This window comes from Schistocerca piceifrons, chromosome 8, assembly GCF_021461385.2.
Source record: "Schistocerca piceifrons isolate TAMUIC-IGC-003096 chromosome 8, iqSchPice1.1, whole genome shotgun sequence".
In the NCBI taxonomy this organism is placed as follows: domain Eukaryota; kingdom Metazoa; phylum Arthropoda; class Insecta; order Orthoptera; family Acrididae; genus Schistocerca; species Schistocerca piceifrons.
Window position 1 is genome coordinate 456,998,349 of NC_060145.1, and position 13,635 is coordinate 457,011,983.

General features: G+C 34.8%; 1 protein-coding gene across 1 annotated transcript in view; it reads right to left on the bottom strand.

The window, feature by feature from the left end:
• Positions 1 to 566: 566 nt before the first annotated feature.
• Positions 567 to 13,635, bottom strand: part of LOC124712449 (ubiquitin carboxyl-terminal hydrolase 2-like) — a 253,015-nt gene continuing 239,946 nt past the window's right edge. Inside the window, 2 exon segments of the mRNA XM_047242744.1 lie at positions 567 to 3,251; positions 3,253 to 3,301. Coding sequence (XP_047098700.1) covers positions 3,213 to 3,251; positions 3,253 to 3,301 — 88 coding nt within the window. The 3' untranslated portion in view covers positions 567 to 3,212.

Genomic DNA, 13,635 nt, shown 5'->3' on the forward strand with positions numbered 1-13,635 from the left:
TCCACACTCGTCTATGGAATAAATTGAGTGCTGCAAGGTAACATTACACATTAGGTTTCAAATTAGCATTCAGTCTCTCTCAATGACTTCAACTATTGCTCTAACAAACCCCAGTTCATGCCACACTTCCCTGTAACATTTAGCACCATTTTTTTAAAGACAATGTCAATTTTGAAATTATTTCTTATAAAATTTCCATAGTCCAAATTCCCATACAATAATTTCCTAACTCATCATGCATATTTATTCCACACTGTAGAATCAGGCCTGTGGAAGGAATATCATTTAGTCAGCAACTTTTGTGAAACTTTCTTTGGCACACATCTGAGACAGTGAAACAATAAAAATGCAATACTAAAGCATAAAGCATTTTGTAATCTGTGTGAAATTTCAGAAAGCTATACATATTAGATATTCCAGAACTATTGCTACATGGTAGCTGTATTGCAGAAAAATATTTTTGATACATGTCTCTCCATGTTAGAGAACATATGTACACAAATAGCTACATATGTAATTTTTCATTCTCAAGTTGAGGCTGTTTGAATTATTCAAATACTGAGCCATTTTATGTACAAACTGATTTTAATTTATGTTCAGACAATTTATAAATAAATAAATATTTAAGTTATATAGCTTACTTATATAAAACAACAAAGGACACTGCAGGTGGCTCACAGAATTCAAAAAATGTGTAGCTGATCTTTCATTGGTTGGTTGTTATGCATACTGTTAACTCACAATGTTATCCTTCTGTGGTCTATGCACAGTGTTTGTAAATTTAACAGATTTTGTATTTTTACAATAACTACTATGCTACATACCAAAACATTACTTATGAAAATGATTTCTGTTAGCATAATTTTGTGCACAGCCTTACGCAACAGTAACTCATATCTCAATATTACTTCTGAGGCTTGAACCTAAACTACATCCCAAAGTACAGTACCTTTGGTGACCACAGATTTACTGCAACAACAGCACTAAAATAGGATTTTATAAGAAACAAGAGTAACAGCAACATCTAACACAAATGTCAAATTTTCTTGCTTTGTTCATTCTTTTAATCTCATTTTAGGCTTTAAATGTACGTTCTATGGCTGTATGTAGTTATGTGGAAGTGGGCAACAAATTCGGGTATTTACAGTAAACAAGTAAAATTTCTTTGGCTACTGAATGAGGTTAAACATCACACACTACAACACCGAAAATGGGCAGAGCCAGCAATATTCCTATGACAGTCATCAGGACCTGAATTCTCCTTTTCCCTTGCAAAGTGAGCTGAAGAAGGATTGATCCAGGGAGACATCGGGTCTAATAAAGCACAAAAATTCCCATTTTAGGTATAAAATATGACTTATTTGGGCCATGTTGAGATTCTTCAGCTTTTTTCTACAATATTAATCTGCATCACAGATTATTAGGACTGTGCTCCCTGCATCAGTCATGGTCACAAATTACATAAGCATCAGAGAAATTCCACAAATGATAAGCTGTTTAAATGTATGTACACTGTGTTTGCAATGCTTCAACTACTGCTGGTTATGTCTAGTAAAACAAAATTCTTCTAGACAATAAGAGTACAACAAAACATTTATATTAATAAATAATATGTTGGAATGAATAGAAAAATGATATTTGACAGTGAATCTAAGACTAAATTACTTTCCAACATGACTGTCATTTAGAAACCAACAATGCTTTCCACTATTATTTGCCAGTGTACAACACAATATACCCTAAAACAATGTTTACTATATGACACAATGCCATCTTCTGTAATCTATATTAGTCCATGAATTGTTCATTGTTGTCTGCTGACGTAAGCTTATAAAGTTTCATCACAGTGCTACTTATCACAATTATAATCACAACAATTACTTGAAATATCAACACCAATCACAATCGAGCTCTGTATTCACAACCCACCTTCATAGAGGTGCAATAAAAAGATACATGCCATTTAAGGAAACCATCAACATTTATCATTGATAGTTATGGTCAAAAGTAGAGTATTTCTTATGGACACTGGTATATTTACAAAAGACACCACATGGCAAGCAACAACAATAAATATTTCTTAAATTATGATAATGATCTTCTGCTACACAGAAGCAATACATGTACAGGAAGAATGAATGGTTCAAGTTTATAGCTGAAATCTTTTTTATTTTTTTATATTTTCTTATTGATTTTCAGGATGCGTCACCCCCCCCCCCCCCCCCATCCCCCCACCCAATTTTACTCTCTCATCACTTCCACTTAGCTTCTTATGAAATTATTATTTGTGTACCTTCCAGATGTATTACACATATACCTATCCTTGACATCTTAGATGATATAAATTCATGAACAGAAATATTTATGTTGAGAATAAATAGGGTTTTTTCTCCACACAAATACTGGAATACCTATAACGCAGTTAAAAACGGAATTCCATATACCTGGCACCATTTATTAAGAGGGGAAGAAGTTGATCATCTATGATTCAGCCTGTAAATTATGTACAGTGTATCATGCTGAAAGAAACTAAACAGCTTAACATTGCTCATGAAATAGTAAAAATAATGATTCACTTGTAAAATAAATTAAAGATAAACTGTTAGATCCTTGGTCACGTAATACTAACCGTAAGTACCAAAGATGAACTCGTGATATATAAGTCAAAAGAGAACATTTGCAATACATTGCTTATGGTAACATTTCTATACCCTTATAAAATATTTTTAAAATTAAAAAATACTCACAGGCATAATGATTCTTACATATATTAAAAAAAATCCACTCAGTTGTTAAACATAGTTAGCTGTGGATGCACAATGACAATAACAGGGACATTTTGTTTGTACTAGTGCATCATGCAGGTTATTTTATGACAAATAATGAAATTATTTCATTACTCTTGTTCATAATATTATGAGAAGTTTGATAGTTTCTCTTTTATTTTAATAATATACAATTTTCTTAAAATTTCTGACGTGTCTTTCTCACTTTCTCTTTCACACAATTTGCTTGTTACATTGCTTTAAAACAAACATATAATTTTAAAAAACTTTCCAGCAATAAAGAAACAGGCAACACCTCCTCAGTTAATTTCAAAATTAAATAAATAATACAATGACCAATGTCAAATTTTGTATAAAATCTGAGATTTTAAGTGTTCTTTCACTTTTCGACTGGTGAAGGCACAATATAATGGAGGCACACTAAGATTATAAATGTGATGTGTGTCCAAAAAGTTCATAAAATAGGGACATAGGCTTCACTTGACATGATACTTCTAGATGAAATGGTTGATACCCTGTAACAAATATCATCAATGATCGGAGATTAGTAGACAATCAACATTGTTTCACTGGAGTTCAACATTTACATGACAGTTCTATAGGTAACATGTTACAAATATTCAGCAAACCACCTCTAAAACAGCAAAACAGAAGGGAAAAAACCAAAGGTAAACTTAAGAGTTTAATTATTTTACATATTTCAGTGTCATTCAAATTAGAAGTGCTCACATGAAAATAAAGAATAAAATGATTTTACAGCTAAATCAGTTTTTTGTCTCAACAAGAAATAAATTAATTTATGTTGAGCAATGAGACAACAAAACTGAGAAGAAAATAATTTAAAACACTCACAAATGTAAAATATAGTTCATAACATTTTCTAAGATGCAGGGCAGTGTGCCTCAGGTTTAAGGATTTAGTCATACAAATAAGGAGGCTAAGTCCCATTTTGACTGGGAAATTTAAAATTTAGCATCTAATTTTGGTAAAATTTACATCTATTCTTGGCAGAACTCCCATCTGTTTTTGGCAAAATTAGCATTCAAATGTTTTTGTTTATAAATGATTAGACATACAAACTCAAAATGTTGTCATGTTATGTGCCTGAAGATGAAGCCTTGGTGATTTGAAATTACCTGTTAAAAAAAAAGTGGTGATTGGTGAGTTTTCTGGCTGAAAAGTTTGCTTTTACAACAACTTTAATAGTTTTCTTTCCTGAAACTGTCTTTCTTTGTTCTCTTGTTTTGACTCTATTTAAACTTTCAACCAAGTATCAGAAGCCCAAGAAAATAATTTCTTTGAAGCATGTTGTTCTCATTGAAATAAATGAATGAAATTCAGAATAATAAATAAATGACACATCTAATTTCAATATTTAGTTACTGATGTAACATCTCATTTCTCCCCCCCCCCCCCCCCCCCCCCCCCCCCTCCCCATGAATCAAAGACTGTGCCATAGTGAGGTGGCTTGCATGCCTGAACAATACAGACAGCAGTATCATAGGTGCAATCATGTTGGAAGGGTGCCTATGGAGATATTAGACTAACTATGGTTCCTGAAGAGGAGTAGCAGCCCTTGCAGTAGTTTCAGGGGCAAAAGTAATGATGGTTGACTGATTCAGCCTTGTAACGTCAGTTACCTTAACCTTGCTGTGTTGTAACTATCAGCAGCTGAAAGTAAGGGTCAATTACAACTGTTGCAGTTCCTGCTGCTCACTACATAGCTTAATGATGATTGATAAAATATTCCCCTATTTGGACTTCCAGGCAAGACTTCTCAGGAGGATCTGGTAATTAGGAAAAACAAAACTGGTATTATGTGGGTCAGATGGTACAATGTTAGATCCCTTAACTGAGTAGGTAATTCAGAGAATTTACAAAGAGATACAGATAGACTGAACTTAGATATATTGGTAATTACTGAAGTGTGGTGGCAGGAGAGACAGAGCTATCACTACAAAATCAAATAGCAGTAATGCAGGCATAGGTCTGATATAGAATAAGAAAATAAGAATGAATGTAATCTATTATTAACAACAAAGTGACTGGATTATCATAGTTACGATAAATAAAGGCCACTGCCCACTATAATAGTTTAAGTTTATATCTTACTATCTTTGCAAATGACAAAAATATAATGAGACTGGGATTTGATAGTAGGGAAAGAAAATGAAGGAAAACCCATAGTGAAACAGGTATGCGGGAAATGAAAAACAGGGGACCCTTTGTAGAATTTTGCACAGAACACAATTTAATCACTGCTAACACTTGGTTTAGAAATCATGAAACAACATTGTATACAATGAAGATCTGCATAGACACTGCAAGATCTTAGATTCATTATATTACGGTAAGACAGAGATTCTGAAACAAAATTTTAAATTATAGAACATTTCCAGTGGCAGATGTGAACATAATTTATTGGCTAAACTACAGGGTAAAGCTGAATAACTTGGAGGAACGTAGGAAATGGAACCTGATGCTGCTAGTAGTTTCAAATGCAGCATTATACAACAATAGACAGAAATAGGGGAAATCAAAACAACAGAAAATAAAAGAGTAGTTTTGAGAGAAGAAATAGTGAAGGCAGTAGAGTATCAAATAGGCAAAAACCAAGGCCCAGTAAAAATCACTGAATAACATACAATATACTAAATTTGTAAAATAAGGGAAAGGCAGTCACTCACTGTGGATCAATGCACATAGCACAGAAACAGGTGACAGCATACACACTAGTTTTCGAGCACTACTTGTTTTTCTAGCAATAGTACACACATTCACAGGCACCCAAACATTCACTCTCGTGGCCATGACAAAACTAATTACTGATACTTCTTCACTACTGATAGCTATTTCCTGAGCTGATGGAGGTGGAGAGCTGGTAGGGAAGGATGCAAGGAGGGAATAGCAGAAAAGAGGCAGATCTCTGGACGAATGGCTTTGCATCTGAACAATTACGTGAAAAGAATACAGAGGGCACAACAAATGGAGATGTAAGAAGAGGGAAAAGGGGAACTTAGGTGTAAAATGGGCAAGTGGGGAAAAAGGAGAGAAAGATGAAAATAAGAAGGAGAAAGGGAGGGGAAAGAGAAGGGAGAGTGGTTGAAAAGGTGGGAGAGGAGAGGGAGAAGAAGAATGCTGGTGTGTGTGTGTGTGTGTGTGTGTGTGTGTGTGTGTGTGTGGAGGGGGAGCAGGGGGGGGGGGGGGTTGGAGAGGAAAGTGGGAAAGGGCAGTGCATGATTTGGATGGAGAAGGAGCAGTGGAGACAGAAGAGAGAAGGGAAAAGGCAAGATGAGGCAGTGGGAACACGTTAGTGGAAGTTAGGCCAGGGGGGATTGTGAGAGCACAGGATGTGATGGAGGTCAATGATTTTACACTTCTGCCAGAGACAGCAGAGAACTTGGAAGAGCAGATGACTGGAGCAAATAGTCCTGTGGAAAGAGTTCCATGGTGCACATCAACAAAAGTAAAACAAGAGTACTAAAATAAGGGATGATGGCAGACAAAGAGAAGATAAAATTCAGACTGGCAGTAACAACAAAAGCTTTTCTGAAAAAAAGAGAAAATTTTTGACATCTAACATAAATTTAAGTGTTTGAAATCTTTTCTGAACATATTTATTTGAATAGTGGTATTGCACAGTAACAGTGCATAAGAATAGATATAAGCTTTTGAAATGTGGCATTACAAAAAACTGCTGTTTATTAGATGGGTAAATTGGAAAATTAATGAAGAGCTATTGAATCAACTTTGGGAGACAAGAAACTTATGGTAAAACTTGACTAAAGGAAGGGATCAGTTGGTAGGACAGACCCTTAGGCATCAAGGAATAATCAGTTTGATAATGGAGGAAAGTGTGCATGGTAAAAATGTAGAGGCAGACCAAGACTTGACTACGGTAAGCAGGTTACAATAGTTATACAGAGATGAAGAGGTTTGCACAGCTAGCTTAGAGTGCTGCATCACATCAGTCTTTGGATTGGAGACTATGACAACAACACAAACATCTGGTTTTATTAAAAGAGAAATCAACTTATACTTCTTGAAATAAATATCAACATGCTTACATTAATGAAGTGTAAAACGATGATGCCACTGTGTTGACATGGGTAAAAACAGATAATACTACAACTGAAACTGGAAACCAGCCAATTATTCTGCTAATGTATAAACTGAATGCCACATTTCTTGTCTGCCATTCAGGGATGAAACATTATCAATAATGTATTGCATGGTTACTCCCCAAATGGTGAGGTGTTGGGGGTTTTAACACATGATGCAAGGACAGGAAACTGTATCATGCAACAACTTTTTCTACACTGCTAAGGCCTTTCCCCTTCTAAAAACTGTGGCATAGGTGTGACATAGACAATTAACAAGGCAGAGGACAAATCAAGACCGAATGTATCATGTGACGTGTAACAGGTCATCACGTGGCTGCTAGTGTCCCCATTATGCTACTGGTAATGCTTGAGGTTGTGAATGCAATCATTATGCAACATGGAAGAGTGTGCTGTTGACTTCAATCAGTAATTGAAATGGTTTTATTTTCTAAATACATTGTTTTAACTCTTAACTATTAGTGTAGAGAAACTTTTTTCAAACATTAATAGTTTAGTCACATAATGTGGCTAGATTTAAATTTTCCCACTAAGTGGGAATCTTGTCATCAGACACCAACTAAAATCAAACCATTTTTGTAATAAACTGTGAGAAGCAACAGTTCTCTCACAGTGGAAACCAAAAAGCAAACTTTAGTCAAATGCTGCTCGTAGACTCGAAATTTTTGGTCAAATGTTTGATTGGATTGAAAACAAAGACTACCAATAAATTACACAATGGATTTTTGTTCAACTTTTCATAGCCAAAAAAAGAGTGGGACAAAGGGAGAAAGGGAGGGGAAAGAGAAGGGAGAGTGGTTGAAAAGTTGGGAGAGGAGAGGGAGAAAAAGAATGCTGGTGTGTGTGTGTGTGGGGGGGGGTTGAGTATCAAATTTACCAGCATGAGTTTCAATAAAAAAGTCTTTTGCAAAGCTGGAGTTCATGCTGGTCAATTTGATAGCCCATTTGTTGATTTTCCACTCTACATTTGACTAGTAATATCCAGGCAAAAATTTATTATGTAATTTACAGGGAATCTTTGTTTTCACTCAGCTCAAACATTTGACCAAAAATCTCCAACAGTTATTGAGTCTTATGCCCCCAGCAGGCTCAAATTCAGGAAGAGATTTGAAGGAAAGTACCTAAACTTGCAGTGATGAAACCTATTGTCACGATTTTATTGTGCCAGCCTTTAAATGTATCTTATATATTTTAAACACTCAATATCCAGATATGTTAATGACAGAATTGAAAAACAAGGACAATTTCCCAGTCTTCAACATCCCATTCAACATTTATCAACGGTAGAGGACATTCACTGCACTCCCTTAAATCTATTAGATGAGCCTACAAATGTTGTCAGCACTTGTAATGAGGTTGCATATCAAATGTATTAATAAGAGAATCCAAGCACAATCTAATTTAAAAATTACATTTTCCCCTTCAGCTCAAAGAAGTAAGGGAAGATGAAACAAATACAAAAAACAATGAAAGACATTCCCATAGACACAAAATGTCAATGTCACTACACTGTGCAGAATAGAAAACTAGCCAGCAGGGATGCCCATAAGGGAACAACACTCAGAAGAAAACAGAGAGAGTTCTTTCTTGAAGAAAAAAAATTAGTGCCAGCTGGTAGCTAATATGAGGTCACACAGAATGTGGTCACGGGAGCCAAAATTCTGTCTGTTCATTCACACATCATCCATCATACAGGAAAGCCCCAAAAGTTGTGGAATGAACAAAGGTATGGCAGAAGCAATATAAACCAGTTACAAGTCACGTTCCTGTCATTGTGGGAAGGCACATGTCATTCACAGTATACACAGAGGTGCAAAAAAACGTGTAGACAAATGAACACATCAAAGTTCAACAAAATATCACTATCAAATCATCATATGACATGATCTCAATTATGTGCTTAAAATATTGTGGTCTGTACGCCTTCCCAATGATCCAGGTAAAACAAGCCATTTGCTAAAGAACCCTCGGAACCCATAAGAAGTAAAACATTTTTTATTGAGGTTGAATAACAAGTAAACTGTTTTTATTCTACTGATCAGTAGAATTGTCCTAACAAGAAGTGATGGAAGAATCTATAAATAAGAATAACGCATCTCACTGAACAATGTGGTAACTGCAACTTCACAAGTAAAATTTCTGAATGCCATTGTGCTATAATTACTGTTCCTGCTTTCAGATTACATATTTTTATTACTTTACCTTTTTGTCTGAATAATCTGTTCATCAATTCCAGTTTAATTAGGAAACATTTGAGGCATGTCCATAATCCCGGAAATTTCTTGGAACAATTTGTGAACAACTGAAGCCAAACAGCCATACAGAAGTTTGTAAAGGACTAACTTATCAACTGAGACAATGCAGAAAACTACAGATCCTAACTATGAAATTTTATGAGAAACAGAGTAGATTTGGCAACCTTTCTTAACATGGAAAATATACGGGAGCATGTCAGTTGTAGCACAGTGTCATAATTTCTCCACCACTGCACCTCTGATCACACTGTCTCACATACAACATACTTAACACTGGACGAGAGGCCTCCTAGTGAGACAATGCTTTCAGAATATAATACAGTTAAGTTGAGCGTGAACCACAGTGATCATTGTTGGCTCCGCTTGTGCTCTCATTATATATTAACAATCTTCCATTGCATACCCAGCAGCAGTTCTGTTTGCTGATAAAGCAAGTATTATAATCAAGTCTAGCAGAGTAACTTCCAAAGCTGAAAATGTATTGTTTTGAAAATTAATAATTGATTCTCTGGAAATAGAATGTCATTAAATTTACATAAAACTCCGTAAATGTTATTCAATATTGCCCAAGGCCTCACCACACCATTAGAAATTATAAATGAGGTTCAATCAAAAAAGATGAAAGATGTTCTGGGTTCTTAGGTGCTTCTACTGATAAGAGTCTGAACTGGAGGTCACATGTTACAGCGCATCTTCAATGTCAAGGCTACGCAACTTTTGCATTATGGATAATATCAGATTAAGGAGATAAAAATGTCAAAAAGTTGACTTTCTTTTCCTGCTTTCATTCATTAATGTCTTATGTCACTGTATTCTGTGTAGCTCATCACTAAGGAAAAGGGGAGTGCATTGCATGAAAATGTTTAATAAGGATAATGTTTAGTACAGACTGTAGAACTTTTTGTAGACAGCTGTTTATACAGTCTGGCATAATGACAACAGTCACACGGAGCATTTATTCTGTTATGAAGTTTGTTATGAACCATCAACAGACTCGGTGCAGTATTCATTGACCCAAACAAATTCTTAAACTGCAAGTGTCTGGGAAAAGACGGCCTGCACTTGAATAGATTAGGCTCTGTGAACCTTAGTAAAATGTTCATAGACGTGTGTAAAGTCCTAAGAAGCAAGGGAAACTAATTCATTGTGATAGGGGTGACAAAAAAAAAAAAAATTCAAACTGAAAATAAAAAGTTTAGGTACCAAACAAAGGATGCACGCGAAATAACTAAAAGAAAAAATGATCTATTGATGCACTTGAATATAAATGGCTTAGGGGCAGAACTACCAAATTGTAAATTCTCAAAAATCGACGAACTAAAAATTCTGCTTTCAGAATCCGTAAATATTAAAATAATCTGCCTAAATGAACACTGGTTAACAGAAGATAGTATAAAAGTACTAAATAGTATTAATAATTATAAGGTAGCCGCTAGCTTTTGTAGAATAAGCAAATCTCGTGGAGGCTCCTGCATTCTTGTCAATTCTTCCATAAGTTACACAGTAAGAGATAGTTTTAATTATTTAAATGAAGAGAGCGTGTTTGAAAGTTGCTCTGTAGAGCTGAGTGATCTGAATACATTGGTTATAGCAATCTACAGAATTCCTGGATGTGCGGTAACAAAAGTGTTTTTAACCAAATTCGAATGCCTCCTGGAAAAACTCCAGAAAGAAAGTAAGAAAAAAGTTGTTATAGCAGCAGACTTCAACTTAAATGTCTTAGTTGAAAGCAATGATTCCACAAAATTTCGTGACTTAATTCAGAAATCTGGTTTCAAGCTAAATTTTTCTGAAGGCACTAGGGAAAACAGCAGATCAGTGACCTGCATTGATAATATTATTACTAACTACATATTTGACAGTGGAAATAAGCACAAATACTGCTTAGACTTGGGTATTTCAGATCACTCAGCTCTGTTTATTGAGCTCCCAAAAGCAAATAACCTAAAGTCTCCAGAAGTGTGTATAAAAAGGGATCTCAGTAAAAGTAAAATGGATTTATTCCGCAGTAAATTAAGTATAATAAGCTGGCCTGTAGACTACAATAGTTCAAGCTCGATTAACTATGACAAATTCTTAAATTGTTTCTTAGAGGTATTTAATGAATCATTTCCTCGTAGATATAAGCAAAAGAAGGTTAATGGTAAACTCAAATGGATTACAACAGGAATAAAGATCTCTAGTGCCAGAAAGAGAGAGCTCCACAATGAGTTAAAATCAAACAGAAATCCAGATTTTGTCATTTATGTCAAACAGTATAAAGCTGTATTTAGGAAAGTTGTAGTGGCAGCTAAAAAAATGGCAAATAATAAATTCATACGAGAACACAGAATTAAGACAAAAGCAGTGTGGTCAGTTGTTCAGTCTGAACTAGGAGCCAAAGTAAAAATTCATGAGATTTTGAAAATTAGACATGAAAATGAAATTATAGTAAACCCTGTTCAGATGTCAAGTTGTTTCAATGAATTCTTCCTAAACGTAGTAAGATCGGATGTGGATATGACATTCTATCAGGGCATCACAAATTTGGAAAACAGCCAGAACACATCTTTTAAACAATTTGAAAAAATAACCCAAAGGGATGTGGAAAAGGAAATATTGTCTCTAAAAAACAAAACCTCACATGGGTGGGATGAAATAACAACATCTGTAATCAAGTATGTGTATGATATTATTTCCCAACCACTGTCAACTATTATAAATCAATCTTATGAACAGGGATGCTTTCCAGAGGTATTGAAATATGGTGAGATCAAACCTCTATTCAAGAAAGGATCGACAGAAGATATGGGGAATTACCGCCCTATCTCTCTCTTGCCGGTCTTCTCTAAAGTGTTTGAAAAGATTGCAGCAAAACAAATTAATAACTTTCTTACTGTAAATGATATAATTTTTAAAAACCAGTTCGGATTCCAACAGGGTAAAAGCACTGCGAATGCTATAAATGAGTTTATCCAAAAAATATGCTCCACGTTAGATAAAGGTAGAAAGGTCACAGGTATTTTCTGTGATCTGACTAAAGCTTTTGATTCAGTGAACCATGCATTACTCCTCCACAAATTACAGATGTATGGAATCAGAGACACTGCTTTGAAATGGTTTAGCTCTTACCTGTCAGGTAGGAAACAAAGAGTAATTTTAACTTCAAATGGAACCAATTATTCATCAGACTGGAAAACAGTTCCCCAAGGAGTCCCACAAGGTTCGATATTGGGTCCCTATCTGTTTCTTTTTTACGTAAATGACCTACCACTTGCTATTGATGTTCATTCAGTCTTATTTGCTGATGATACATCAGTTCTAATTGAAAATGAGGTATCTGAAAATATTCCAGAAAAAGCCAAAAACACTTTAGAAAAACTTGAATCTTGGTTCTATCAAAATGGACTAAAACTAAATGTAACTAAAACCAAAATGATGCAATTTGAAGCTAAATCAGCAGAAAGGAGTGAAATAAAGATAACTTGCAATGATCAGGATATCACAGAAGCAAACCACGTGAAGTTCTTAGGGCTAAATCTTGACAAAAATTTAAATTGGAAGGTACACATAGATTACTTAGCAAATCAACTGAACAACTTAGCATTTGCAATGTGTATTTTGTCAGGTGCCACAAACATAGATACCAGAAAGATAGTTTATCACTGCTACTTTGAGTCAGTTATTCGTTATGGCATAATCTTCTGGGGAAATTCAGCAAATGTCACTAGGCTCCTAGTATTACAAAAGAAAGTAATTAGAAACATGTGTGTTGCAAAAAAACGGGAATCCTGTCGACCACTGTTAAAAAATTTAAAAGTACTATCTATCCCCTCACTTTACATATATGAGATGGTGGTGTTCCTATATAGAAATCAACATACACTAGACAATTTCCGTTTTGACCACAACTACAGCACTCGCCACAGAGATAACTTCAAACTTCCAACACATCGTTTAAAACTTTATTCCCAAACGCCAGAGTATATGGGGTTAAAAATTTTCAATAAAATAAAAGGCAGTAATATATTTAAAATGGAGATTGGTTCACTGAAAAGATTGCTCTTTACTCTCCTGGTGGAAAAGTGTTATTATTCTGTCGATGAATTCATTGAGGACAGCTTCACAATCTGAACACAGGGATTGTAATACATTTATTATTTTATGTACATGTGTAGCTGTAACTTAGAAATGTAAAATATAATGTAAACTTTTGTAGTTCTCTTAAAAAAGTGAAAAAAGTTTCTTTTGTAAACCTTGACATGTCTCCTGTACATCAAATCAATTGATTTGAAAATTGTATGTAATGAGATGAATAAACCACATAACATAACATAACATAACATCATACACAGTTTGACAACAATGGTAACATCCATAAATACAATACTAAAAGAATAAATTATCTACACAATCCATCATTTAACCTGTGTGTGGCACAAGGAGTGGCATAATAAGCCACAAAAATCTTTGACTACACATTCAGCGATGTAA